This window comes from Hemitrygon akajei, chromosome 8 (genome assembly GCF_048418815.1).
Source record: "Hemitrygon akajei chromosome 8, sHemAka1.3, whole genome shotgun sequence".
Classification (NCBI taxonomy): domain Eukaryota; kingdom Metazoa; phylum Chordata; class Chondrichthyes; order Myliobatiformes; family Dasyatidae; genus Hemitrygon; species Hemitrygon akajei.
In genome coordinates, this window is record NC_133131.1 from 78,297,126 (window position 1) to 78,325,103 (window position 27,978).

The 27,978-nt window shown below is 44.9% G+C and overlaps 1 protein-coding gene across 2 annotated transcripts in view; it reads right to left on the reverse strand.

The window, feature by feature from the left end:
* LOC140732008 (ras association domain-containing protein 8-like) overlaps positions 1-27,978 on the reverse strand; it is a 116,851-nt gene that overhangs the window by 60,203 nt on the left and 28,670 nt on the right. For both annotated transcript variants that reach the window (XM_073054076.1, XM_073054075.1), the window contains exon 2: positions 15,984-16,207. In XM_073054076.1, the coding sequence (XP_072910177.1) occupies positions 15,984-16,086 (103 nt within the window). In that variant the 5' untranslated portion in view covers positions 16,087-16,207. The remainder of the gene's footprint in view (positions 1-15,983; positions 16,208-27,978) is intronic.

Here is a 27,978-nt window from a genome sequence, read left to right on the forward strand (position 1 = left end):
ATTTCTAGTATTTACAATTTAAGAGGGAGAAGCTTAAGTCATATGTATCAGTGTCGTAATGGAATAAAGGGAAATACAGAGGCACATGAGAGCTTGCCCAGGTGGATTGGGGGGAGTGACCGGTGAGGATGACGGCAGAGCAGAGGAGGCTGAAGTTTCTGGAACTACCGTAGATGTCGGATTATAAGCCGCTACTTTTTTCCCACATTTTGAACAGCTTTGAACACTGCGGCCTTTACTACGGTGCGGCTAATGCATGATTTTTTTTCATGCCGCCAAAAACATTTTGCCTCGTAACAGTAGACCAATAAAATTGATGAGTAGTTCACAGAGGTCCAATGAAATTGTACGATAAATCAAGCGCACTTTCACAATTAAATTATTGTAAATCAGTCATTTGTACTCACCCTCATCAACATGGAAAACACTCAAAGAAAAGCATTGTGCTGCCTTTATGGCAGTTATTTAGTTTATAATATTTTCGCTTAGTAATTCATTTGTTAGTTAAAGTTAGAAGTGTTTTAAGTATATTTGTTTTCTGTACTACATCCCGGGATGCTATGACGTCACACCCGGTTTCGCCGCATCTTGTGGGAAATATCGGTTTGCGATAAACGGGAAGGTGGGGGGCGAGCGGCGGAGCGGCGGAGCCAAAACGCTGCTTTTAAGTTAAAGGCGATCAATAACTTTTCCTGGTAGGCTGCAGTATATATATTTTTTACCAGTCGTTAGGAGATATTGGAATGTTGTTCAGTAAAAAAGTATACGCAACGTATATTTAAAAGTAGCCGCGTTACAGGCACGGTTCGAAAAAAAGCATTTGCAATATGTATTTGTTTATGTTACCATATGGATTTAATTAAAAGTTAAAAAATCCTGACGTGTAATATCTTTCTGTGTAAATATCTCATATTACAACGTGGGACACCTGCGGCCGAAAATCCGGTGCGGCTTGTACAAGTACAAAATTGATTTTATTTCTAAAATTAGAGCCAGCGGCTTTTAATCAGGTGCGCTCTGTAGTGCGAAATCTACGGTAGTTCACAAGGCGTAGGATAGATATGTCCCACAGAGGAAGAAGTTCTCAAATGTCAGGGGTAGTGAACTGTGGCTGACAAGGGAAGTTAAGGACTGCATAAAGGCCAAGGAAAGGGCATATAAGGTAGCAAAAGTGAGTGGGAAGTTGGATGATTGGGAAGCTTTTAAAATCCAACAAAATGCAACTAAAAAAGCTATAAGAAGGGAAACAATGAAATATGAGGGCAAACTAGCTGATAATATAAAGCTGGATACTAAAAGTTTTTCAGTTATATAAAGAGTAAAAGAGAGGTGAGGGTTGATTTTTGACCACTGGAAAATGATACTGGTGAGGTAGTAATAGGGGCCAAAGAAATGGCAGATGAACTTAATGGGTACTTTGCATCAGGCTTCACTGTGGAAGGCGCTAGCAGTGATCCAGAGGTCTGTGAGTGTCAGGGAGCAGAGTGATTGCCATTGTTATTACAAAGGAAAAAGTGCTAGGCAAACACAAAGGTCTTAAGATGGGTAAGTCACCTGAACCAGATGAACTGCATCCCAGAGTCCTGAGAGAGACTGCTGAAGAGATAATGGATGCATTGGTCATGATCTTTCAAAAATCACTTGATTCTGGTATTGTTCCACAGGACTAGAAGATTGCAAATGTCACTCCACTCTTTAAAAAGGGAAGAAGGCAAAAGAAAGAAAATTATAGGCCAGTTAACCTAACCTCAGTGGTTGGGAAAGTGTTGGAGTCGATTATTAAGGACAAGGTTTTGGGGTACTTGGACATTAATAATAAAATAAGTCAAAGTCAGCATGGTTCTTGTAAATGGAAATCTTTCCTGACAAATCTGTTAGAGTCCTTTGAGGAAGTAACCAGCAGGGTGGACAAAGGAGAGGTAGTCGATGTCATTTACTTGGATTTTTGAGAGGCATTTGCTAAGGTGCCACACATGAGGCTGCTTAACAATATAACATCCCATGGCATTACAGGAAAGATACTGGTGACAGGCAGGAGGCAGCAAGTGGGAATAAAGAGGCCCTTTTCTGGTTGGCTGTCAGTGACTAGTGGTGTTCCTCAGGGTCAGTATCAGGACCGTTACTTTTCCCATTGTTTGGCAATGATTTGGATAATGGAATTGATGGCTTTGTGGCAAAGTATGGATGATACGAAGATAGGTGGAGGGGAGGTAGTGCTGAGGAAGCAATGTATTTGCAGCAGGACTTAGACAAATAGGAGAAAGGGCAAGGTAGATGGAATACAGTATTGGGAAATGTATGATAATGCATATTTGTAAAAGGAACAATAGGGTTAATTACTATCTGAATGGGGAGAAATTCAAACATTGGAGGTGCAGAAGGACTTGGGAATCCTTGTACAAAACTCCCAGAAGGTTAATTTACAGGTTGAGTCTGTGGTAAAGAAGGCAAATGCAATGTTGGCATTTATTTTAAGGGGAATAGAATATAAAAGCAAGGAGATAATGCTGAGGTTTTATAAGACACTAGTCAGACTGCACTTAGAGTACTGTCCATAGTTTTGGGCCACATATCTCAGAAAGAATGTGTTGTCACTGGAGAGAGTCCAGAGGAAGTTCACGAGGAGACTCCTGGAATGAAGGGGTTAACAAATGAGGAGCATTTGGAAGCTTTGGGCCTGTACTCACTGGAATTTAGAAGAATGAGGGGGTGGGGGGATCTCACTAATACCTATCAAATGTTGGAAGGACTAAATAGTTGTAGGGGTATCTGGAACCAGAGGCTACAGTCCCAAAACTAAGTACGATCTTTTAGAATAGAAGTAAGGAGGGCCTTTTTTTCTCCAGAGAGTGGTGAATCTGTGGAATGCTCTGCCACAGACTGCGGTGGAGGCCAAGTCCATGGGTATATTTAAAGCGGAACTTGATAGATTCCTGATTGGTCAGGGCATCAAAAGATATGGTGAGGCAGGTGTATGGGGTTGAGTGGGATCCAGGATCAGCCATGATGGAATGGCAGAGCAAACTCAATGGACTGAATGGCCTAATTCTGCTCCTATGTCTTATGGCTTTATGTTTTTATTTCTTTACACTTTACAACCTTTACACTTAAAGAGTAACGACTGACTCATTTTCAACCTGCACCATCACTGAACCCACTGGGAAGATAATATCCCTCTTTCGCACAAGCCCTTAGCCAAAACCTTCTGATATTGGGGTGATGTGACAATTTGTTGGGCACTACATGGTTTTAATTGTTCACAGTCCCCACACCCCATGCATAAAATCTTGTACAAATGTGTCCCTACGTGATCTCATGAAACGGGAAGTGAAATAAGTGTCCAGGTTAGCCAGTTTAATAAAAAGGTTGCTTGTGACTTTTGGAGCACTTCATGTACATAGCATGGGATCTTTTACGTCTCAAAGAAAACACAGGTAAAGCTATCCTAGTTTAATTAAATTAGAAAGAAAATCCAGTCTATTATTAATGTGAACACAGGCAACGGGGACAAGCAAAGATGAAGCTGGGCTGAAGCACTGGGTTTCAGTGCTAGATTACTCTATGACTCCATGACACTACCAAGTATTCATATTCAGCAGTTGCTTCACAACAGGTGATGTGGTCTGAATGGGTGAATTTCCCTGCCTTTTCTAGCTCTGTCATTATGCGAGTACAGAGACTTTGGGGAGTAATCGATTTGATTGTTATTCTGATTACTACGAACAAACTTTTTCTTTATGAATTTACAGCTCTGCCACACAATATTTCAGGAGTAACTCTTGGCAATGGATTGTCCTTAAATTCAGCTGATGTACAGATGCATTCAAAATAAATGTCTCAATACTAGCAGTAGAATGATGGTTAAATGAATGTTATATGTCCTCTTGGCTATTAACACTGCTGGTGATTCCAGCCCATAGTTATCAACAATTCTTCCCTACCTAGTTCCTGTCCACTTTCTCCTGGGTGATGGAACTTGCAGTAACTCTTGGTTCCAGCAGAGGGAGCACATGCCACCTTGCCCATCACCACTGCCTTGAGTTCCCGTTACCGTACTGTTGCTCACCATTCCACCTCTACAACAGGGGACAGAGGCTCCTTTATGAGGCTTGAGGTTTCAAGAGGGTCATTTTAACTTAACTCGCCAGGAAACAGCTTGGGTTAGCTGCTGACTAATGACATCACAGCCTACTATGGAAACACCAATGCCCAAGAATGAAAAAGCCACTTGTTATAACAAGTGGTGGGCAAAGCCCAGTCCATCACAGGAAAAGCTCTCTCCACCATTGAACACATCTACTTCCACAAGAGAGCAGCATCCATCACCATCATCAAGTACCCTCCCCTCCCCTAAGCTATGCTCTTTTCCTTCTGCTGCCATTGGGAAGGAGGTACAGGAGCCTCAGGACGCACACCACCAGGTTCAGGAACAGTTATTACCCTTCAGCCATCAGGATTACTTCACTCACCTCAGCACTGAAATGATTTCGCAACCTGTGGACTCACTTTCAAGGACTCTACAGCTTATGTTCTCAATATTATTTATTTATTGCTATTAATTAGTTTTTTGTATTTGCAGTTTATCTTCTGTTGTACCTTGGCTGTTTGTCAGTCTTTGTGTCCAGTTTTTCATTGATTCTATTGTACTTCTTCATTCTACCATGAATGTCTGCAGGTAAATGAATCTCAGGGTAGTATATGGTGCCGTACTGTTTACGTATATTGATAATAATTTTTTTAACTTTATATCTCTATGAAAAGGAAGAGCCAATGAGAATGTGTAAATTCCACACTGGTCTAGATTGAGCCAGTGCCCCTCCCTGGAGTAGTGAAGCAGCGGGACACCACCCAGTATGGACAGTCCTTTGCCGAACATCACCAACAGCCTGACCTGGTCCAACCATACTTACGTCATGGCAACTGTTGTGTCTGTGCACAACTACATATCAATTACATAAAAGCAAACATGTGGAAGATGGCTTTAGCTGGTGTATTCACATTGCAGAGAGAGAGAGAGAGAGAGAGAGAGAAGAAAATAATGTGCATGTACAGACAACAGATCAAAATGTAATGAAATGTAATGCTAAGGGGGGGGGGGGTTCATTGCTCTAAGAGAAATAGACCCATGCATTACACTTCCTTCCCTTCATATTAATGCAACATTAAACTGTATATGTGCAAAACATTCAATTTCCCTTTCATAAATGCATATTCCAATTAAACACACTTGCACAATGGCAGTCCATAATTATCTTCACAGTTCTAAAGGTTTAGTCTTTTGGGTGACGCTCTGTTTCCCAACAATGTCTCCCATCCACTCCATAATGTACTGGTTAGGCACAGGAATACATTCAGCCAGAGACTCATTCCACCGAGATATAACTCTGAGCGTCATAGGAAGTCATTCCTGCCTGTGGCCATCAAGCTTTACAACTCCTCCCTCGGAGTATCAGACACCCTGAACCAATAGGCTGGTCCTGGACTAATTTCCACTTGGCATAATTTTACTTATTATTATTTAATTATTTATGGTTTTATATTGCTATATTTCTACACTATTCTTGGTTGGTGCGACTGTAACGAACCCCAATTTCCCTCGGGATCAATAAAGTACGTCTGTCTGTCTGTTTCTTTTAGGATAGCGCCTCTGGACCTGTGGAGTGGCATCAGGTTTGGTAGGTGTCCGGTCTAAGACAATGTTCTTGGTTTCCTGACTGAGAGGTGAGTCCAGACTTTAACGTGTCTGTCTTGTTAGATTCAATCGACTCAGGTGTGTTCTTCGGTTGAGCATCCAGTATCTGTCTCAATGTCTGATCTCCAACATCCACTGTATACTTCATTTGCCCAGTTCTTGTAGACATCTTACCAGGTGTCCACTTGTCTGCTCGGTAATCACACACTTGGGAGTTCCTCTCCAAACTTGAAACTCCTTGTTGCTTCACTTGGCAATTGGCTGAACTGTTTATTCTGCACTTCCCTCTGCAGATCTTGTTTCAGGAGGTCTATGCAAGATCTCAGATTCCTGCTCATGATCAGCGTTGCAGGTGTTTGATTTGTTGTGCCCAAAACAGAGCTCTGATACACAAAATGGAAGTTGTCCATCTTATACTGTAGAGAAATGCCCTCCTTGTCCATCGCTTTAATGGACTCCTTGAAGGTTTGGATATGCTTTTCAGCCACCCAATTTGTTGTTCCATTTGGGGCTGACTTGAGATGACTGATGCAATTTTTCTTCATGCATAGTCGGAGTTCTTCTGACATGTATTGTAGTCCGTTGTCACTCACAATTTGTTCCGGTAAGCCATTTCTGGCAAAGAAAGTCCTCAAAGACAGTCTTTGCTGAGGTGGTTGACTTCATTGGTATAGACTCCAGCCACTTTGAATGAGCATCCACAGCGATCAGAAACATGGAGTCTATGAATGGCCCTGCAAAATCAATATGTACTCTTTGCCATGGTGAAGACGGCCACTCCCATGGGTGTAACACTGCCTGTGGGGGTGCATTTTGACCTTTTTGGCATCCCGAACAGTTTTTGGCCAAGTCTTCGATCTGTTTATCTATTGCCTTCTAAAATACCTTCGGAATAGCATTAAGCAGCTGTGCCAGTCTCTGGTTAGTGCTACCATTTGGGCTGCAGTTGCCTGTTGATGCCACACTGAGAGCTTTGATTGAGTGCCAGTCTAGTTGGATTTTTCTCAACCATTCATGTCCAAAAAAATCCAATACATAAACCTTTAACTGTTGTGTTTGGCCTCCATATGTCATATTTACTTTCAGTTTGCCTTTGGGAGACTTTTTCTTGTCTGTGTAAATTTTTAGCATTACTGAGGTCTTCTCTAATGGTATCTTAGAAAACAGTCTGTTGTAGTCAGCCTCTGAAATTATAGACAAAGCTGACCTGTATCCCGCTCCATTTTCAGTTTTACACCGGATATATTTATTGTGAGCCAGATGATTTTGTGATCTGCTTCAGTTATACTATGTAGTTCTGGGCATGACAGTTCACCTCTATGTTGTCCGATTCTGTTTTACATTCAGTAACTTTATGCATTTGCTTAGTTTTGTGTTTGAGACTTTTCACTCAGTTGTGCTTTTTGTCTGCCTTGCATACTCTCTCTATATGACCTTGTCTGTGACACTTTCTGCAGTCAGTTGCATCATGGGGAGTTTGTTACATCGATAACATCTTTCACTTTTTGCACCGTTCAGGGACATTTTGTGCATTTCACATTCCAACTTCCTTTTCTGTAGTTCTGCTGCATCCTTTGCTGCAGTCTCTAACGATATTGTAATGCCCTTTCTAAGGTTAGGTCTCTTTCTGCCAGTAGCCTCGTTTGAGTGCTCTGACTTTGCATGCTACATACAAGCCTGTCCCTTAATGCATCAGAAAGTCCATCTCTAAAGTCACAGTACTGGGAAAGTTTGCGCAGTTCTGCAATGTATTCAGAAATGCTTTCATCTTTCAACTGGTTCCTTTTGTAAAATTTAAATCTCTCAGCTATTACCAGTGGTTTAAGGCTCAAGTGATTTTGTAAAATTGTAACAATTTCATCGAACATCTTGCTTGCTCGCTTTTCATGGATTATTAGGTTGCATAAGAGACTGTACGTTCTTGCACCCATTAAACCGAGAAATGTAGGGGCTTTCTTTTGTTCCTCCACATTGTTTACGTTATAACACTCTTGATATATGACTCCCAGCCTTCATAGGCACTATCAAATCAAATTCATCAACTGTCAGTGCGGTTCATGATATTTTCTGACATTTAGGTTCGTACTCGTTGCCAATTTGTTGTATTGATTAAATAAAAGCATGCACTCAGGAGATGGCTTTAACTGGTGTATTCACATAGAGGGGGGAGAGAGGAGAGGGGGAGAGGGGAGAGAGGAGGGGGAGAGGGGGAGAGGGGAGAGAGGAGGGGGCGAGAGGAGGGGAGAGAAGAGGGGGAGGGGGAGAGAGGGGAAGAGAGGAGGGGAGAGAGGAGGGGAGAGAGGAGGGGAGAGAGGGGGGGGAGGGGGAGAGGGGAGAGAGGAGGGGGGAGAGAGGAGAGAGAGAGAGATTAAGGAAAGAACAATGCGCCTGCACAGGAATAAGGTTTGTGGGGGGGGTCATTGCTCTAAAAAAATAGATCTACACTTTACACCAGCTTCCTCAGGAAGCTCAAGGAACCTAGCAAATCCCCAACAACCCATTTTTTATAGATGCACCATAGAAGGCATCCTATCTGGGTGCAGTACAGTTTGGTCTGGGAACTGCTCTGCTTGTGACTGTAATAAATTGTAGAGAGTTGAGGACTCAGCTCAGAACACCATCGAGACCAGCCTACCTTCCGCGATTTCTGTCTATGCTTCTCACTGCCTCAGTAAAAGAGCCAGCATGTTTACTGGTCCCACCCACCCCGGACATTTTCCCTTCCATTGGGCAGAAGTCCTGACAGCACGTACCACCAGACAGCTCTTACCCAATTGTTATCAAAATATTAGATAGTTCCCTAGTACAAAAAGATGGATTGTTGACCTCTCGGTCTACCTCATTATGATCTTGCACCTTGTTTACCTGCTCTGCACTTTCTGTTACACTTTATTCTGCATTCAGTTATCATTTTACTTTGTTCTGCCTCAATGTACTGTATAATGATTGATCTGTGTGAACATGACAAGCTTTTCACTCTATCTTGTTACGTGTGACAATGATAAGCCAAGTCCAATTCCATTCCAAACACACAGACAGTATGAAATATGAGGTTAGATTCATTTGTGCGACTTGGGAGGCAGGGACATTACAGAACTCTTTTATTCATCGTTTTCCACCCCCCCCCCCCCCGCTGTGACAACAGAGGTACTTTTCTCATCGGATACTTCCTTAACATAACAGAACTGGGTTGCTTTGTGAGTGACTGTAGCCCAGTTGTCAGAGTGCTTGCAGTGGCCACTCTCCGGAGCTGATTATCTGTTATTTGTGAAGTGGGGTGCTGTGCGCAATCATAATCGATTGAAAATGGACGTGGGAGCACGGAGGAAAATCGGGAAATCTCCAGGAAGACCTTCTTCGTTGCTGCTGCTGCTGTGAGGTCCGGGACTTTGCTGGGAAGAACAGGCCCCCAGTCCTCGGGGTCGCGTTGCCGATGGCCGTTGGCGGGGCCGTCTTAATACGGCAGGGGATGGTGCTCGGAGAAGCTATGCCGGAGGGGATGGTCGTCGGCTCGGAGGTTCGACGGACTCAGAGTCCGCTGTGGTCAGGTCCCTTTCAATGTGTGCTGCGACTGCGAGGCTGGGTTCGACGGAGCTTTCAGTGTGTGCTGCGTCTGCAAGGCTGAGTCGAGCGGCGCCGTGGAAGTCCATAGCGGGGGTACTCCCTTCTGCCGCTGGCGTGGGATGGCGAGTCTGTCAGGGCCCTGGGGACTTGTGGAAACTGTGGTGATTTCTTTTGAACTTATAGTCCTTTAACATCTTTGGACTATTTTTACTGTGCCCATGGTCTGTTTTTTATCAATTATGCTATTGTTTGCACTGTTGTAACTATGTGGTTTTGTGCAGGTCTTGTAGCTTTAGTTTTTGGTCTTGTTTTGTCTGGTGGATTTGGAGCTCCTTTCCGGGGAACGTGCTAAGACGGTAGCGTGATATTAATATGCAGCAGCCTCTCCGGTCTCTGGATTGGGGCTTGCCAAATGTTATGTGGATTTTCTGGTGTAGTCTGTTTTGTCATGTGCTTTTGTGATATCATTCTGGAGGAACGTTGTCTCATTTTTTAACTGCATTGCATTTGTAGTTTCTAAATGACAATAAGCTGAATCTGAATCTGAAGAATAAGAAAAGAAATGCCTAGTTTCAGGGAGGTAGTCAGAAGTAGATTAGACAGTCCTCCAGAAGGAAGTATTTAAATGTTAGATGTCCCTCATTAATGGCCTAGATGCTCCGTATTGAAGTTCTGCATTAAGGTTCCTTCCCTATGAACAAACCCTGCAGCCACATATCTGCCCAGATCAAACCCAAAACAAATGCAGATGTTGGAAATCTGAAACAAAAACAGAAATTGCTGCCAATACCCCAGTTTAGGCAGCGTCTGTGAGACGAGAAACGGAGATAATACTTCATACAGAAGACCCTTTGTCAGCACTTTCCTCAATTTGAAATGTTACCTCTGCTTTTTCAGCACAGATGCTGCATGTCCACCTGAGAGATTCTAGCTTTTTCTTGTTTATTTTGTTTCTGAGATGAGTGGACAAGTAAGTACATTGTGGGGTATGTGCAATTTCAGAGATGACCTGGCCTGAGTGTGCTTGGGCGCACAGGGCCCTAGAGGCTTCACTAAAAAGGATCTAGCAGACCCCAAATAAGAAGCTGAGGTGAATGGCCATTTAAAGTACTTTGCCATTCAAACGGTCTAAAAGTTGTGTGTAACTTGGCAAGAGGGGAACAGACATTTACTGTGCATGAGGGTGAGGGACCTGGTGCTGCTGCTAGAAATCAGGTTCCTGTAGAAGGAAGAGGTTGGAAGGTTTTGGTTACTCTGAGCCCTGTGTATATGATTGCATTGTACAATCCGTGTCCAGCATTGACCTGTGTATACGATCGCATTGAACAATCCGTGTCCAGCATTGACCTGTGTATACGATCGCATTGAACAATCCGTGTCCAGCATTGACCTGTGTATACGATCGCATTGAACAATCCGTGTCCAGCATTGACCTGTGTATACGATCGCATTGAACAATCCGTGTCCAGCATTGACCTGTGTATACGATCGCATTGAACAATCCGTGTCCAGCATTGACCTGTGTATACGATCGCATTAAACAATCCGTGTCCAGCATTGACCTGTGTATACGATCGCATTGAACAATCCGTGTCCAGCATTGAACTGTGTATACGATCGCATTGAACAATCCGTGTCCAGCATTGACCTGGTTTCATAGCATTCACTACTGCAATTTGGGTGGCAGTGTGGAGATACGTCACCCTTGGGCAAGGTGTAGTACCTGCTTAGCCCCCACCCGATCGGGGTAACCTGGAGGCTTGGGAGCAGGTGGTGGACGGTGGTATGAGTAGCTGGTGCAAATCACAAGTCCCGGTTATGTGACTACTGACATCAAGCAGACAATCTCTGAAGAGTATTGGTAATGGCTGGGATCACCTGTCTTGTAAAGACACTGCCCAGAAGAAGGCCACTTGCATAGAAAAATTTGCCAAGAATAACCGTGGTCACAGAAAGACCATGATCACCCATGTCATACGACATGACAGATAACAAATGAATGAACAAACTGCAATTGGTACACTGTGTCCAATGTATTACTGGTTAAACAGTGTCCACCAATGAGCTGGTTACAGCAGCGATACAGGTTCTCCCTACCTTAGGAACTGTCCGCACAGATGAACAAGTGCTTGGGAGACTGGCAAAATGGATTTACCAGCTGCAGACAATTGTTCTTATCCATTGACCATAGGCATAAGAGCAGAATTAAGCCATTCAGCCCATCTAGTCTTCTCTGCCATTTGATCAAGACTGATTTACTATCCCTCTCAAACCCTATTCTCCGGCCTTCTCACTGTAACCTTTCACCAGCTAGAATTTTGCCAAATCACACTCACACTCTAGTTAATTCTAGTTTTGTGAATCCTGCAGCAGCTGTGTTTATTTAAGACCATCAATAGTAGTTAAAACCTTATCTACAATGAAAACATTTTTTAAGAAATATCATTATTAATGAACATAGCTTTTGCCTAAATTTGTCAACGTCAGCTTTGTCATTAAGAATGGCAAATTTCAATTTGCCGTTCTTGTCAGGATTGGAAGGAACCCTACTCTAACCTGAGGAAAATCTGCCATCAGCATGGCTTTGTGCAGGGGAGGTTGAAATTGACTGGGTCTTTTTAAGAGGAGACAAAGGTCATTGATGATTGCACAACAGTGACTGTGGTGTACAAGGATTTCAGTAAAGCATCTGACAAGGTCCCTCATAGTAGGCTAACCTAGAATATTAGGCCACATGGGATCCACAGGTACTTGACAGAGTCATGGGGTCATACAGAATGGAACAAGGCCCTTTGGTTCACCAGCCATATCTTGTCCAGTGAACTAGTCCCATCTACCCACATATGGCCCGCAGGCCTCCAAGCCGTTCCTATCCACTGCTTCTGGCAGCTTATTCTAAATATGCATCACCAGTTGTGTGATGTGTACTTGGAATGAACTGCCTCTATTCTGGGTTCAAAATGATTGACTCCATTGCTTTTCTCCGATTGAGGCGGCAAGCGAGGTTGAAGTCGACAACGAGCAGGCTGCCTGCATTCGATCGGTCTCCCTCTCCCTCTCACTAGCTGCTGTCGGAGGGAAGTGTAGGAGTCTGGCAATCCATGACACATGGATTGATCGGAAAGGCTCTGACCCGTTTTGGGGATCTTTGTGGTTCATGGTGCATGTGTTCCTGGGTTCTAGTTACTCCGTTATTAGCTGTTTTTGAGTGGTTTGATCAGGGGGATCGATGCAGTCTGGGGGGGGTTTCAGCGAAAAATGCTTTGCTCTGCAGCCCGCAGCGGGCTGGTTGTGCTGAACTGAACACTACTGCACCCCTGGTTTTCCACTCCCTTCTTGCTGTTTGCGCAATTGTTTGTTTTTTGGCGCGTTGGGTGATTGATGTTTTCTTGACAGGTTACGTGGTGTTTCTTTGTTTTGTGGCTGCCTGTGGGAGGACAAATCTCAGATTTGTAAGCTGCGTACATACTTCGATAATAAATATATTTTGAATCTTCGAAGTTAGCCTGGTCTTTTGTCCAGAGTGGAAACGTCAAATATTCGAGGGCATAGGTTTAACGCGAGAGGGAGGGGGATTTTAAGGAGATTTACACGGAGAGTGCCAGGTGCCTAGACTGCACCGCTAGGGGAAGTGGGGGAAACAGATACTAAACTTAAGAGGCATTTAAGTGCGGCACAAGGAAAAACAGGGATTGGATGGACATTAACCATGATGGGGTTAGTTTAAATGGGCATCCAGGTGGGGCAGACATGCTGGCCTGAAGGACCTGTTTCTGGGCTGTACTCTTCTATGTTTGATGTCCTGCATTGTAATGGTTACATCATGGCCAGCATTTTAGTGGTTACACCATCAAAAGCATTTTGCTGATTACATTGTGGTCCAGAATTGCACAGATCTCTTAGTGTCCACCCTTCCGATGGTTACACCATGCAAGGCATGGTCCTTGTGTCTGGTATTGATGTGAATCAAACCAGGTGGGGTACTTATTAAAGAGTCATCTGAGTGAGGGTTGAGGTTGGCTCAATGATGAATCACCTGACCACAATGTTGCCTCTGTCCCCACTCTAACTTCCCTTGCTGAGTATTATCCCAGAGTCATTGTGCCAGTCTGGAACTAGACCTTCACAGATATGGTCTATCCCTACTGGTTGAAAGAGTCTGCAGAAGGTTGTGGACTCATCCCCCTCCATCATGGGCACGTCTCCCCACCTTTGAGGATATTTTCCAAAGTTGGCCTCTCAGCAAGACGGCATACATCACCTTCTGGGACATGTCCTCTTCTCATTTCATCCATCAGGGAGGGGGCACAGGGGCCTGAGGAGACAGTTGACCTTTCAGACTGAGACCTGTCCTCAGGGCTGGAAAGGAAGTGGGAAGAAGCCAGAACAAAAAGGTATGGGGAGAGGAAGGAGTAAGTCCATGTAGACAACATCCACTGCCTTTCCTTCATCAACTTTCCTGGTAACCTCTTCAAAAAAACTTATAAAATTGGTTGGATGTGACCTAATCAACCACAAGGCCAGGTTGATGATCCCTAATCAAAGCCCTGTTAGTCCAAATCCAGTCCCTTAGAATATCTTCCAATAGCTTTACTACTACTGATATCAGGCTCAGCCGTCTGTAGTTTCTTGACTTATACCAGAGCCTTTCTTAAACAACGGATCAACATCAGCTGCCCTCCAATCCTCCAGCACCTCACTTGTGGCTAAGGACATTTTAACTATCTCAGCTCGGGCCCCTGCAACTTCTGCACTAACCGCCCACAGGGTCCAGTGGAACACTTTGTCAGGCCCCTGTGCTTTATCCACCCTAATAGCACACAGCTCATGCTCTGTAATCATACATGGTCCATGATCTCACTACTGTTTCTCTGTGGTGCCTGTAGTAGCAACCGATCGTGATAATTAACGATTTTATCTTCTCTCGACCTTGACATACCTACCGGTTGTGAGGAAGGCCCTCCCCCATTAGTATGTTTATGCACAGCCATCTTCTCGGTATCACTACAAGCCTCAGTCTGGTTGTCAGCACCGAGGACTATCAATCTTCTTTTACTGGAATATGCATTTGCCAAAACTTTGGGTGAGAGACACACGGCGGTCTCATCGAGGTTCATCCCGTGGAGCTGTGTGACACAGGAGTCTGTTCTGTAAGCTCTTCCTAGGGACCCACACTGAACAAACATCAGTACTACACGATGGAGCCACTGTGGTTTGTCTGAAGCTCACTGGACTGATTGTTATTGGCACGCACCAGGCCTAGGTGCTGAGGGATACACTGCGGCTTGTTGCTGCCATTACACAGGCTTTAAGGAGAAAGACCACAATTTAGGCCTCTTGCCATGGCACAGTGAGGCTGCAAACTGTAATAAAATCCCCGGACTTATTCATGAGGGAGTACGTGTAGAAAGGTCATTATCATGCCCTGTAATTAAGGACAGCTTCAAAAGGTGGTGCCCCAAAAAAGGCAGCATCCATCGTTAAAGACCCCCACCATCTAGGACATGATCTCTTCTCATTGCTACCATCAGAGGGGAAGAAGGTACAGGAGCCTGAAGACCCAAACTCAATATTTTAGGAACAGCTTCTTCCCCTCTGCCATCAGATTTCTGAGTGGGCTGTGAACCCATGTACATCACCTCTCCATTCATCTTCTCACTATTTACTGATTTTGTTTATTTTTATTGTAGCTTACAGTAATATTTTAATGTATTGCTGCCACAAAACAATGAATTTCACGACCCATGTCAGTAGTAATGAAGCTGGTTTGGATTCTGTGTGAGGATAGGGAGTCAGCTATCTCTCTGTCTCCCTATAGCCCTACACATCATCTGATGGGCATTTGGACCAAACAGTGAGAGTATACCTTCATTCAGGCTGCTCTGTCACTTCTACGAGCATTTTTCTTGCACTTCACTCTCTATGGAGATATTCCCAGTTTGACTGCAGCCCTGTCTTGTTTAATTTCACTTTGTCCTCATTTTCTTCCCTTTCAATACCCATCTAGTCTAATCCCATTCTCCACTCGCTCCTTAGCTTGTCACCAGACTCGTAAACGCTCTGCGCTTCACTTAGCAAATTGAGTTCAAGCTAAGGCACTGCAGTTCAGGCTGGTTATTATGCTTGAGTTACTGTGGGGATAGTAAGGAAATGGGATAAACTGGAAGGAACTTTGAAATAATTAACTAGCTAGAGTGGGCTAAATGGCCTCTCCTGTGCCACGTGACTGATTTTTGTTTCTTCGGCTGTCTTTCCAAAGGGGTTCCAAGTTACAGGTAATGGAGAGAGGCAGCTGCTTCGGGGATCTGATTATCCTAGTTCAATCCTGACCTTGGCTGTTTCTTGTGACCATGTGGGTGGAGGCCCATAAGTTAATTGGCCATGGTAAATTTCTCAAAAAAGGTAGAAAATGGTGGGGGGTGGGGAGGGAGAGTTACGGGAACTTGGGAATCTTAAAATGGAATTGATAGTGTAAATGGATGATTATGTGTTGGTGCCCACTCAGCTTGAAATTCACACTCTCTCCACCCTATCCCACCCCTGACAAAACTCTTTGCAGGCTGGAATAAAATCCACAGCAATCCAGTGCAACATTCTTTTCTGAGGTACAAAAAGCCCCCCACTCCACATGCCTTTTGAGAGGGTGAACCTGTACATTTGGTACTCATGATTATGTTGGCTCCTTCCAGAAATTTTTCACAACCGGCTGGAAAGGCCTTGTCCTTACCCATGGCCTGAGCCAAAGCAATGACCACCTCCTGGCATGTTGTCTTCTCACTGACGCCACAGACCACTCGCTGAACCCCGTCCACCCACACCTTCAATTCCATGATCTGAAGCTCCCACCAGCAGTGGGGAGCGGGGAGGGAGGAAGGGAAGATCCGATGTCAGGCCTTCATGAAGATCATCAGTCCGGATGTTGAGGTCACTCTTGTTGTGTGAAGACTGAACCTGGGAAAAGAGAAGAAATGTGAGGTTAAAGTTTGAATTGATAGAGATGGGACAGATTGTTTTTTTACCACATTTCGCAATCAAACAATGCGGATAAAAATCTTGTTGGCCCATAGCAGAAGGGGCAGGTAAAATGTGATGGTTCTGCAGATATACATTGGTCACCTATCAGACCAGGTCACCGTGGTTGAAAATCTCTCTAGCGTTAAACTTTGTGTCACTGTTGACGTCATTAGAGGGAATTCTACATGTGGAAACATAAATCCCATTGGAAAGTCAGGGGGCAAATTATCTGCTGGGCACAAACTTGCTGCACTCTGGGAGAAGCTGATTTTCCATAATATAGCACCAGTGTCTAGTCTGTGGTCTGCTGGGTCACCAGACATTCTGCCCCAAAAGTCTGTGACAACCAACATTTTCTGCGATCAATGTACTGCAGTTCGATGAACATAACAAAGTGTTTAGTGTAGAGGCGGGAAGGACTGAGATACCACCCAACCATGGATTAGAGTAATAGACTGAAGAGGCAGGATATCCAACTGCTGGCCCTATTGTGCTGGTTAGGGGTCGATTTCCAAAGCACTCCTACCCTCCAATTCTTAAAGAGTTTTTCTCCACTTCTTCTCATGACCTCAATCACGTTGAGAACCAGTTCCACTACCACCAGCAGCTTTCCACCCCCGAATGAACACAACGTCCCACCCACTGATGTGGACTACAGCGCCGACCACAGGTAAACTATCTGGTTCTTGGTTCTTGCTATCCTGCCTCTTCAGTGGTCAGGGCTGATGGCAAAATAAAAACCAAGCTGTTAAGAAAAATAACGAGCCAGGATCTACTGGCGGCTGGTGAATGAGAATGGCTGTGACACTCGTATTCTTTCAGTTCATATGGAAGGAAAGGTTCAGCTTTTCAAGCCTAAGCTAGCTCTCAGAGCATGGCCTTGTTTCCCATTCTCCCACATCACTCTGTCACCCATTCTCTCTCAAATTGCCCACCAACTTCCTCAGACTTTCCCAGGTGCATTGTAATGAGGGGTAACTTATAATTACTAGCACATCTCCCGTGCCAAACTCAGGGAATTGTCTCTGGTTACCCAGTTCTGGTGGGGTTACCTGAAGCAAAGATTCCCATGGAGAACTGGAAGGAATTAGTTCTCTCTGGGCATTTTCTGAAGTTACAGATTGCTGTGTTTTCAATTTGCCTCTATTTCTTTTTTTTTTGTCAGCTCCACCCATCACTGATCTGCTTCTCTCTCTCAGCTCCGTGCCTCCCCCCTCCCCCCTGTCCCCCACCCATTGTAACTTGTCCATCACTCCTCCACACCAGGCTCCTGTCTCACCACCCCCATCTCCTCTTTGTACTGGTCATCTCCCTCTCCACTTTCAGTCCTAATGAAAGGCTTTCCACCAAAGTTCTTTCCCTGACAGATGCTGCTTGACCGGCTGAGTTCCTCCAGCAGTTTGTTTTTCAGACTGCACCAGCTGTGGTCTCCTGTAATAACTTTGTAAATCCGGGAATTGTGGTCCACTCTCCTCTCCTATCGGATTCCTTCCTTCCCAGCCCTTTACCTTTCCCACCTATCAGCCTCCAGCTATCCTCCTCCTCCTCTCCCCACTTTTATTACTCCAGCATCTTCCCCCTTCTGTCCAGTCCTGATGAAGGGTCTCGGCCCAAAACGTCGACTGTTCATTCATTCCATAGATGCTGCATTCCTCCAGTGTTTTGTGTGTGTTGCTTCAGTTTAATTCATGTTCAACACACATATTGTGGGCCGAACTGCCTACTCCTGAGCAGTACAGTTCTACAAAAGTGCTTTATAACTTTCAGAATAATATTTTTTAAATGCCTCACTAATTTTTCTGAGCAGTATCCAGGAGATTAACCATAGTTTGTGCACCAGACCCATGTTAATCATTTTAACACATTCTCATTGCCTTAGTAACTGCTTCAACAAATTGCTTACATTTGCCCACACCAATACTTCATGTTAAAACAAACGTTTTGAATGAGATAGTCCACTGTCCTACTAGGCCCCCTCATCAAATTGGCAAGTGTTGGAGTAAATTAGAAACACGTCTCAAATAAGTGAAGGCCATTTCTTTCGAGCTGAATCCAGAGAGAAATGTTCTTGTTGCATGGACTGACTACTCTGAGCTCTTCACCCTCCAAAGAAGTGATCTTCATACACACAGTCATACAATACAGAAATGGGCCCCTCAGCCCACCACATACATGACAACCTTTTTACCCATGTACACTAATCCCATTGGCCCAAAGACCATATCATTCTATTCCATGCTTGTTAAAATGTCTGTCTAAATACATTGCAAAGTTTGATTTCACCACCTCCTCTGCCACCATAGCTATGTATGTATAATCTGACCACTAAGGTCTCATGCTTGAGGATAACACCTCACCCCTGTCAACAGGTATCACTGATGACATTTGGTGATGCTGGGTTTGCAGAAGAACGAAGATGGGGTTGTTTTCATGTTAAATCAGATCATCATCCTGGTCCAAGCTTTTAATTGTCCTCCGTCAGCCTACAGGTCACCCTTATGCAAAGTGTAGCACCGGCTTGCCCCCCACCACAATCAGAGTGACATGAAGCCATGGGAGCAGGCAGTGGATGGTTGGATGAGCAGCTGGTGCAGATCACAAGTCCTGGTTATGTGACCACTGTTACCAGGCAGACAGCCTCTGAAGACTATTGATAATGGCTGGGTTCATCCATCTTGTAAAGACACTGCCCAGAAGAAACCGCTTCTGTAGCAAAAATTGCCAAGAACAATCATGGTAATGGAGACCATGATTGCCAACATCATACAACACAGCACATAATGATATTGTTGACTAGCAATTATCTGTTGTCCCATCAACACAAGCCCATCCTTATTCTGTGAAGGAGTCCAATCACCTTCCAGTGAACAACGTGAACACAAGAGATTGTGCAGGTGCTGCACATCCAGAGCAACACAGACAAAATGCTGGAGGAACTCAGCAAGTCAGGCAGCATCTGTGGAAATGAATAAAGAGTCAGTGCTTTGAGCTGAGACCCTTCATCAGGACTCACGATGAAGGGTCTCAGCCCGAAACAATGACTCTATTCATTTCCATAGAAGCTGCCTGACTTGCTGAGTTACTCCAGCATTTTGTCTGTGTTACTAGTGAAGAACCATCTGTTTTACAAGCAGAAAACAAAACTGGGAGCCCTCCTGACTCAGTAAACTGATACCTTCCGTCACAGATTTGACACTGTGGTCCCTGCCCATCCCCCACATGATTCATCTGTTGTCGGCCCCCAACCAACACATACTCCACTCTCCCCTCCTACTCCTCCTCACAGCCCCCCACCCTGCTCTCATGACTACACCCCTTCCCCACCTGAAACCACCACGGTGGGCTTCACAGCTGAACAGGTGAGAAGACAGCTGAAACGTCTCCACCCAAGCAAGGCTGCAGGCCTGGATGGTGTCAGCCCCAGGGTGCTCAAAGCCTGTGCCCCCAGCTATGTGGAGTACTTCACCATGTCTTCAACCTGAGCCTGAGTCTCCAGAGGGTTTCTGTGCTGTGGAAGATGTCCTGCCTCATTCCTGTACCAAAGCCCCAGTGGCTCCAATGACTACAGACTGGTGACATTGACCTCCCACATCATGGAGAGACTTGTTCTAGAGCAGCTCCGGCCTATGGTTAGGCCACACTTAGACCCCCTCCAGTTCGCCTACCAGACCCGACTAGAAGTTGAGGATGCCATCGTCTACCTGCTGAACCGTGTCTACACCCACCTGGACAAGCCGGCAAGCACTGTGATGGTCATGTTTTTTGACTTCTCCAGTGCGTTCAACACCATCCGCCCTGCTCTGCCGGGTGAGAAGCTGACAGTGATGCAGGTGGATGCTTCCCTGGTGTCATGGATTATTGATTACCTGACTGGCAGACCACAGTACGTGCGCTTGCAACACTGTGTGTCAGACAGAGTGGTCAGCAGCACTGGGGCTCCACAGGGGACTGTCCTGTCTCCCTTTCTCTTCACCATCTACACCTCAGACTTCAACTACAACACAGAGTCTTGCCATCTTCAGAAGTTTTCTGATGACTCTGCCATAGTTGGATGCATCAGCAAGGGAGATGAGGTGGAGTACAGGGCTACGGTAGGAAACTTTGTCACATGGTGGAGCAGAATCATCTGCAGCTTAATGTGAAAAAGACTAAGGAGCTGGTGGTGGACCTGAGGAGGGCTAAGGCACCGGTGACCCCTGTTTCCATCCAAGGGGTCAGTGTGGACATGGTGGATTACAAATACCTGGGGATACGAATTGACAATAAACTGGACTGGTCAAAGAACACTGAGGCTGTCTACAAGAAGGGTCAGAGCCGTCTCTACTTCCTGAGGAGACTGAGGTCCTTTAACATCTGTCGGACAATGCTGAGGATGTTCTACGAGGCTGTGGTGGCCAGTGCTATCATGTTTGCTGTTGTGTGCTGGGGCAGCAGGCTGAGGGTAGCAGACACCAACATAATCAGCAAACTCATTCGCAAGGCCAGTGATGTTGTGGGTTGAACTGGACTCTCTGACGGTGGTGTCTGAAAAGAGGATGCTGTCCAAGTTGCATGCCATCTTGGACAATGACTTCCATCCACTCCATAATGTACTGGTTAAGCACAGGAATACATTCAGCCAGAGACTCATTCCACCGAGATGCAACACTGGGCATCATAGGAAGTCATTCCTGCCTGTGGCAATCAAACTTTACAACTCCTCCCTCGGAGTGTCAGACACCCTGAGCCAATAGGCTGGTCCTGGACTTATTTCCACTTGGAATAATTTACATTATTATTTAATTATTTATGGTTTTATATTGCTATATTTCTACACTATTCTTGGTTGGTGCGACTGTAACGAAACTCAATTTCCCTCGGGATCAATAAAGTATGCCTGTCTGTCTGTCTGTCCCCTCCCCCCACCTTCTAAATCTACTCATCTTTTTTTCTCCAGTTCTGCCAAAGGGTCTCAGCCTGAAACTTTGACTGTATTTTTTTTCCATAGATACTGCCTGGCCTGCTGAGTTCCTCCAGCATTTTGTGTGTGTTGCTTCCATAATGAAGAACATGGATTTAAAGAGAGTGGGGGAAGGATTTAAAAGGGACATATATGGAGCAAGCTTCCAGGGGACATTCTTGAGGCCAATGTTAGGCTGTCGTTAAAGAGAGTGAACCCTCACAGGCAGAAGGTCCTGATGGAATATCTGGTAAGGCTCTGGAAACCTGTGTCAACCAACTAGCAGGAGTATTCAAGGACATTTTCAACCTCTCACTGCTATGGGCGGAAGTTCTCACTTGCTTCAAAAAGGCAACAATTATACCAGTGCCTAAGAAGAATAATATGAGCTGCCTTAAGGACTATCGCCTGGTAGCACTCACATCTACAGTGATGAAATGTTTTGAGTGGTTGGTCATGACTAGACTGAACTCCTGCCTCAGCAAGGACCTGGACCCATTGCAATTTGCCTATCGCCACAATAGGTCAATGGCAGACACAATCTCAATGGCTCTCTACATGACTTTAGACCACCTGGACAACACAAACACTTATGTTCTTTGACTATAGCTCAGCATTTAATACCATCATTCCCACAATCCTGATTGAGAAGTTATATAACCTGGGCCTCTGTACCTCCGTCTACAATTGGATCCTTGACTTCCTAACTGGAAGACCACAATCTGTGCGGATTGGTGATAACATATTTAACGTATTTTAATCTATTCAATATACATATACTGTAACTGATTTATTTATTTATTATTATTTTTGTTATATTTTTCTCTTCTATATTATGTATTGCATTGAACTGCTGCTGCTAAGGTAACAAATTTCACGTCACATACCTGATAATAAACCTGATTCTGATTCTGAGGTACAATTACAATGTTTGAAAGGTATTGAATCAAGTACGTGGATAGAAAATGTTGAGAGGGATATGGGCCAAACAGGCAAAATGGACCTCCTTCCCTTTCTCTATGGTCCACTCTCAGATTCCTTCCTCTCCAGCCCTTAACCCTTCACCTGACTTCACCTATCACCTTCTAATGATTCTCCTTCCCCTCCCTCCTCCTTTTTATTCTGACTTCCTCCCCCTTCCTTCTCAGTCCTGAAGAAGGGTCGTGGCCCAAAATGACGACTGTTTATTCATTTCCATTGACGCTGCCTGACCTGCTGGGTTTATTTGTCTGTGTTCCAGCATCCACAGACTTACTCTTGCAAGTAAGACTAGCTTATGAAGACAATTGGGATGATAAGGATGAGTTGGGCACAAGGTTCTGTTTCCATGCTCAATAATACTTACTGCTGAAGAGCTATTAATTCTACACAACTATTCATTGCAACTGTACCGACTTTCCTCATTATTGTTAGCTAGCTGTTTACTCAGAAGACCAATTATTAATGGGTGGCATGGTAGGGTAGCAATTAGTGCAACACTTCACAGCACTGGCTGTAAGATTGAGGTTGAATTCCTGTTGCTCACTGTCTGTAAGGAATTTGAATGCCTGTGACCACGTGGGTTACTTACAGGTGCTCCAGTTTCCTCCCACAGTCCAAAAATGTACGGTTTGAGTTGTCAGAATCAAATTTAACATCACTGGCATATGTCATGAAATTTGTTAACTTTGCAATAGCAGTACAATGCAATACATATTAGAGACAAAACTGAATTACAGTAAATACAATATGTATATATTAACTAGTTCAATTAAATAAGTAGTGCAAAAAATAGAAACAAAAAAGTAATGGGGTAGTGTTCATGGGTTTAATGTCCATTCAGAAATCTGATGGCAAAGGGGAAGAAGCTATTCCTGAATCATTGAGTGAGTGTCTTCAGGCTCCTGCACCTCCTTCCTGATAGTAGCATTGAGAAGAGGGCATGTCCTGGGTGATGGATGCCGCCTTTTTGAAACATCGCTCCTTGAAGATGCCCTGGATGTGATGGAAGCAAGTGCCCATGCTGCAGCTGACTAATTTACAACTCTGCAGCTTACTTCAGTCCTGTGCAGTACAAAAACCCCCGCCCCCCCCATACCAAACAGCGATGCAGCCAGTTAGAATACTGTCCATGTTGAAACTTGAGTGTTTTTAGTGACCTGCCAAATCTCCTCAAACTCCTAATGAAATATAGCCACTGTTGTGCCTTCTCCGTAGCTGCATCAATATGTTGGGACCAGGTTAGATCCTCAGAGATATTGACACCTAGGAACTTGAAATTGTTCACCTTCTCCACCTCTGATCCCTCTACGAGGACTGCTGTGTATTCCCTCATCTTCCCCTTTCTCAAGTCCGCATTCAGCTCTTTGGTCTTGACATTGAGTTCAAGGTTGTTGCTGCGACACAACTCAATTAGCTGGTATACCTCACTCCTGTACGTCCTCTCGTCACCATCTGAGATTCTGCCAACAATGGGTGTATAGTCAGCAAATTCATAGACGGCATTTGAGCGGTGCAGAGGGAGTAGAGCAGTGGGCTAAGCAAGTTAGTAAGTTGTGAGAATGTTACACTGGCACCTGAAGCATGGGTACACTTGCGGGCTCCCCCAGCACAATCCTCACTGATTTAATTTGACACCAAATGACTCACTTGACTGCTAGTTTTAATGTATATGTGAAAAATAAAGCTGATCTTCTTTTTACTCAATATACGGAGTACAGTAAAGCTCTATTAATCTGGTAGTCTAGTAGATTTTACAAGCTATTGGATGTTATTTCCTGTTAATTATCCAACACACCTTTCTTTCTTTTCTCTCTTTCATATGTTCCCTGCTGGAATAATAAATTGTCCAGTTAACCAGTAAATTTGAAGAGAGCGTGGGAATTAAGAGCTGGGTAGTTTTCATGGGAAACAGACCCAGGTGAGTTTAAAGGGAGTGTGGGAGCTGAGTTTGTGAGCAGAAATGTGAACCATAGATCCCAGTGAAATGTAAGAGAGAACGTTGAATCCAAAGCTGGGGAGCTGGCTGCCAAACCACTGGGATTTCTGAATGTGCATGAGTTTTGCTGTGCAAATTTTCTGTTTGAGTCAGTGAGGGAAAAATGTGCTTATTCCCTCTGTAGTTGCAGAATAGTTAATTATTCAGCAAAGCAAGAATTACTCATGAAGTAACAGTACGGTTCAGGTTTGTTCTGTAGAATGTGAGTTAACTTCAGCATGGTGTCAGGTGGCAGACCCCTGCAGAGCTGTCCAGAGGACTGAACAGACCTTGAGGTTACTGCCTATCTCCAAAGAAAGTCATTATTCTTCAACTCTGCATCAGCTTTCCTCCCTCGTCGGGGAATTAATGAGGTGGAGGTCCATACAACACAGTCTGCCTCCCCCACATTCCCTGGGCAGACATCTCATTAATTACAAAAAGGTGCCCTCTCTCTAATCTGAAATTTCATCAGCCATGCAGATCCGCTTTTGGAGATGCACATCACTCGCCTACGAGAGCTTAAATAGAAAAGCTGATTACACCAGTAGATCAGAACTGATGTATGATCAAGAAATCATAGAAGGGGGAGAGGCCATTCAGCCGCTTGACATCTATCACTAAGGACCACTATCACCAGGACATGCCCTTTCTCATTGCTACTATCGGGAGCCTGAAGGCACACACTCAGTGATTCAGGAAGAGCTTCTTCCCCTCTGCCATCCGATTTCTAAATGGACACTGAACAGTACCTCATTACTTTTGTTTTCTCTTTTTGCACTGCTTAATTCATTTAACTTTTTTAAAATATAATACTTTTCACTGTAATATACAGGTTTCTATTATTGTGTCATGCACTGTGCTGCTGCGGCATAACGACAAGCTTCACGGCATATGCCCGTGATATTAAACCTGATTCAGAGTCTGTTCCACCGATCAGATCATTGCTAATCTATCCAATGTTTTGTATCAGCCCCTGACCCATTTCCTTCAGTTTGCTTAGTTTGGAATCAGGTCTCAAGAACTCATGACAATGTCAATGGGTCCCAGCATTTGCAGCCTTTTAGAGCCCTTGGATCCACCTTGTATTGTACAAAATAATGAAAGCATCAGTTGGACAGGATGTCACAGTGAGAGCAATGGAATAATACAAATGCATCCTTAGCTTTTGACTGGGTTTGTATCAAAGCCGGGGCTTAACTTGTCACAGGCATGCATTGTCTAATTGAGGCTTGTCCAATTGTGGATTCTGGGACTCTCCAATATTTAAACCCTTTTTTCACTGCCCAGTCTCGGAGACAAAACCATCCAGGATTTAAATCTTTTTTTAAACCCAGCTGTCAAGAGATTAACAAAGAAAAAGCAGATTTGTTTTCTGCTGACTGACCTTTGACTCTCAAAGCTCTCTGTCTCTTTGTGGTATAAATTGTAAATAGCTGGGATTACAAGTGTGAAAGAAAAACTACAAAGGTAATACAATGGTTATCCAAAGGCTTTAAAATTTTAAACAGGCTGCAGGACCAGAGACTGGAATCATCCATTGTTTTATCCAAACTCTGGGGTAAACTACACACACACACACACACACACACACACACACACACACACACACACACACACACACACACACACACACACACACACACACACACACACACACACACACACACACACACACACACACACACACACACACACACACACACACACACAAAGAATGCAGACCGTGGAAATTTTACCCATAGAGTTTTCATTTAGATATGAGTATCTGGAGCCTTCGCTGCTCCATCCTGCTATTTCGGCAGGATTGACAGTTTGCTGGAGTATCATGATAGATTCAAGAAATCAGTATGTGGCTGAAAGGACAAAAGAAATGAGAGTAGAATGTCAGCAAAGAACTAAGCAGCTCGAGAAACAAGATGAAGTTCTGGTATAAGCTCAGCAAAGGTACAAAGAGTACCAATATAAACTGGAACAGACTGGGTAATCAGTACCAATATAAACTGGAACAGACTGGGTAATCAGTACCAATATAAACTGGAACAGACCGGGTAATCAGTACCAATATAAACTGGAACAGACTGGGTAATCAGTACCAATATAAACTGGGACAGACCGGGTAATCAGTACCAATATAAACTGGGACAGACTGGGTAAAGAATACCAACATAAACTGGAACAGACTGGGTAATCAGTACCAATATAAACTGGAACAGACCGGGTAATCAGTACCAATATAAACTGGGACAGACCGGGTAATCAGTACCAATATAAACTGCAACAGACCAGTGAAGTGTGCCAATATGAAGTAGGACAGATTGGGTGAGGGGTGCCATTATAAACTGGAATAGACCGGGTGAAGAGTGTGATGTAAACTGGGACAGACCATGTGAAGAGTGTGATATAAACTGGAACAAACTGGCTGAACATAAAATGGTGGAGAGTGTCAAACAGGACATTCTTTTCACTTCTCTCAACTGTCGGTGGTCTTTGAGATTGAACTCAATGATGCTCCTCCATTGGCTAGCTAAGAGGGACTGTCATATCCCTGTGTCCATACTAACTGTTCAGCATAGCTAGGGAATCCCTTCCCTTTCCTTCACAGTTATCACTGGTGACCATCTAGAAGACTGTCCTCTGCCTCTTCTAATTTCTGAACTATAAGCTGCCTTGAAAACTATCACACAAAGCCAAATGAGGTCCTGTGGCGACCCACTTTCTGCGCAGGTGAACTGGCTCACAAATAACCAGTGCGCGGGGGGGGGAGACTTTGGTAATGCACCTCTGACGTCATTTCTGCCCGGAGAGGGTGGGCGCTAGGGATTAAACGCCAGCGCCGCGAAGTTTGAATAAACTAGTCTCGAAACGACTTACCCACTGCGTGTCGTTATTTCAGCGCTGTGTGTAGCACATCGCTACATTGGTGACCCCGACGGTCCAAACGGGATTTGGACCAAAGACTCTTCAACTGTTCACGCAGTTTTGCTAAAACTGCCGACTTTCTGGACGCTGCGACTACGCGTGTGGTTTAGCCAAGCAGAAGCCCAGTTCCAGATTCAGCAGATAACTTCTGATTCCACGCGTTACTACCACGTGGTGAGTGCTCTTGACCAGGAGACGGCCACCCAGGTTGCAGATTTCATACAGTCACCCCCAGAAGAAGGCAAATATGAAGCATTCAAAGCGCTGCTCATTGGGACCTTTGGCCTCTCACAGCGTGAGCGGGGTGCCCGCCTGCTTCACCTGGACAGTTTGGAAGACAGACTGCCATCAGCATTGATGAACGAGATGCTGGCCCTGGCTGACGGACACAAGCCCTGCCTCATGTTCGAGCAAGCGTTCCTAGAGCGACTGCCCGAGGACATACATCTGCTGCTGCCGACGCAGATTTCAGCGACCCCCGGAAGGTGGTGGCCCGGGCAGACGTGCTGTGGAAAGCCAAGAGGGAGAGCGTGGCATCCGTCGGTCAGATTACCAGGCCACGCGCCCAACAGCGGACCAGACCAGGCCCGGCAGGGGGGCACACACAACACAGAGGTAGGAGTGAGGAGGCCAGTGAACAGTGGTGTTTCTACCACCAGCGGTGGGGCACAGAAGCCCGCCGTTGTCGCCCGCCCTGCAAGGGCCAGGGCCAGGGCCAGCTGCCGCTAATGACTATGGCGGCTGGCCACCAGGACAGCCTCTTGTACATCTGGGACAAACAGTCGGGACGCCGCTTCTTGATTAACACCGGAGCAGAAATCAGCGTCTTGCCCCCAACAGGGTACGACACCCGCAACAGGAAGCCAGGACCCACCCTGAGGGCCACAAACG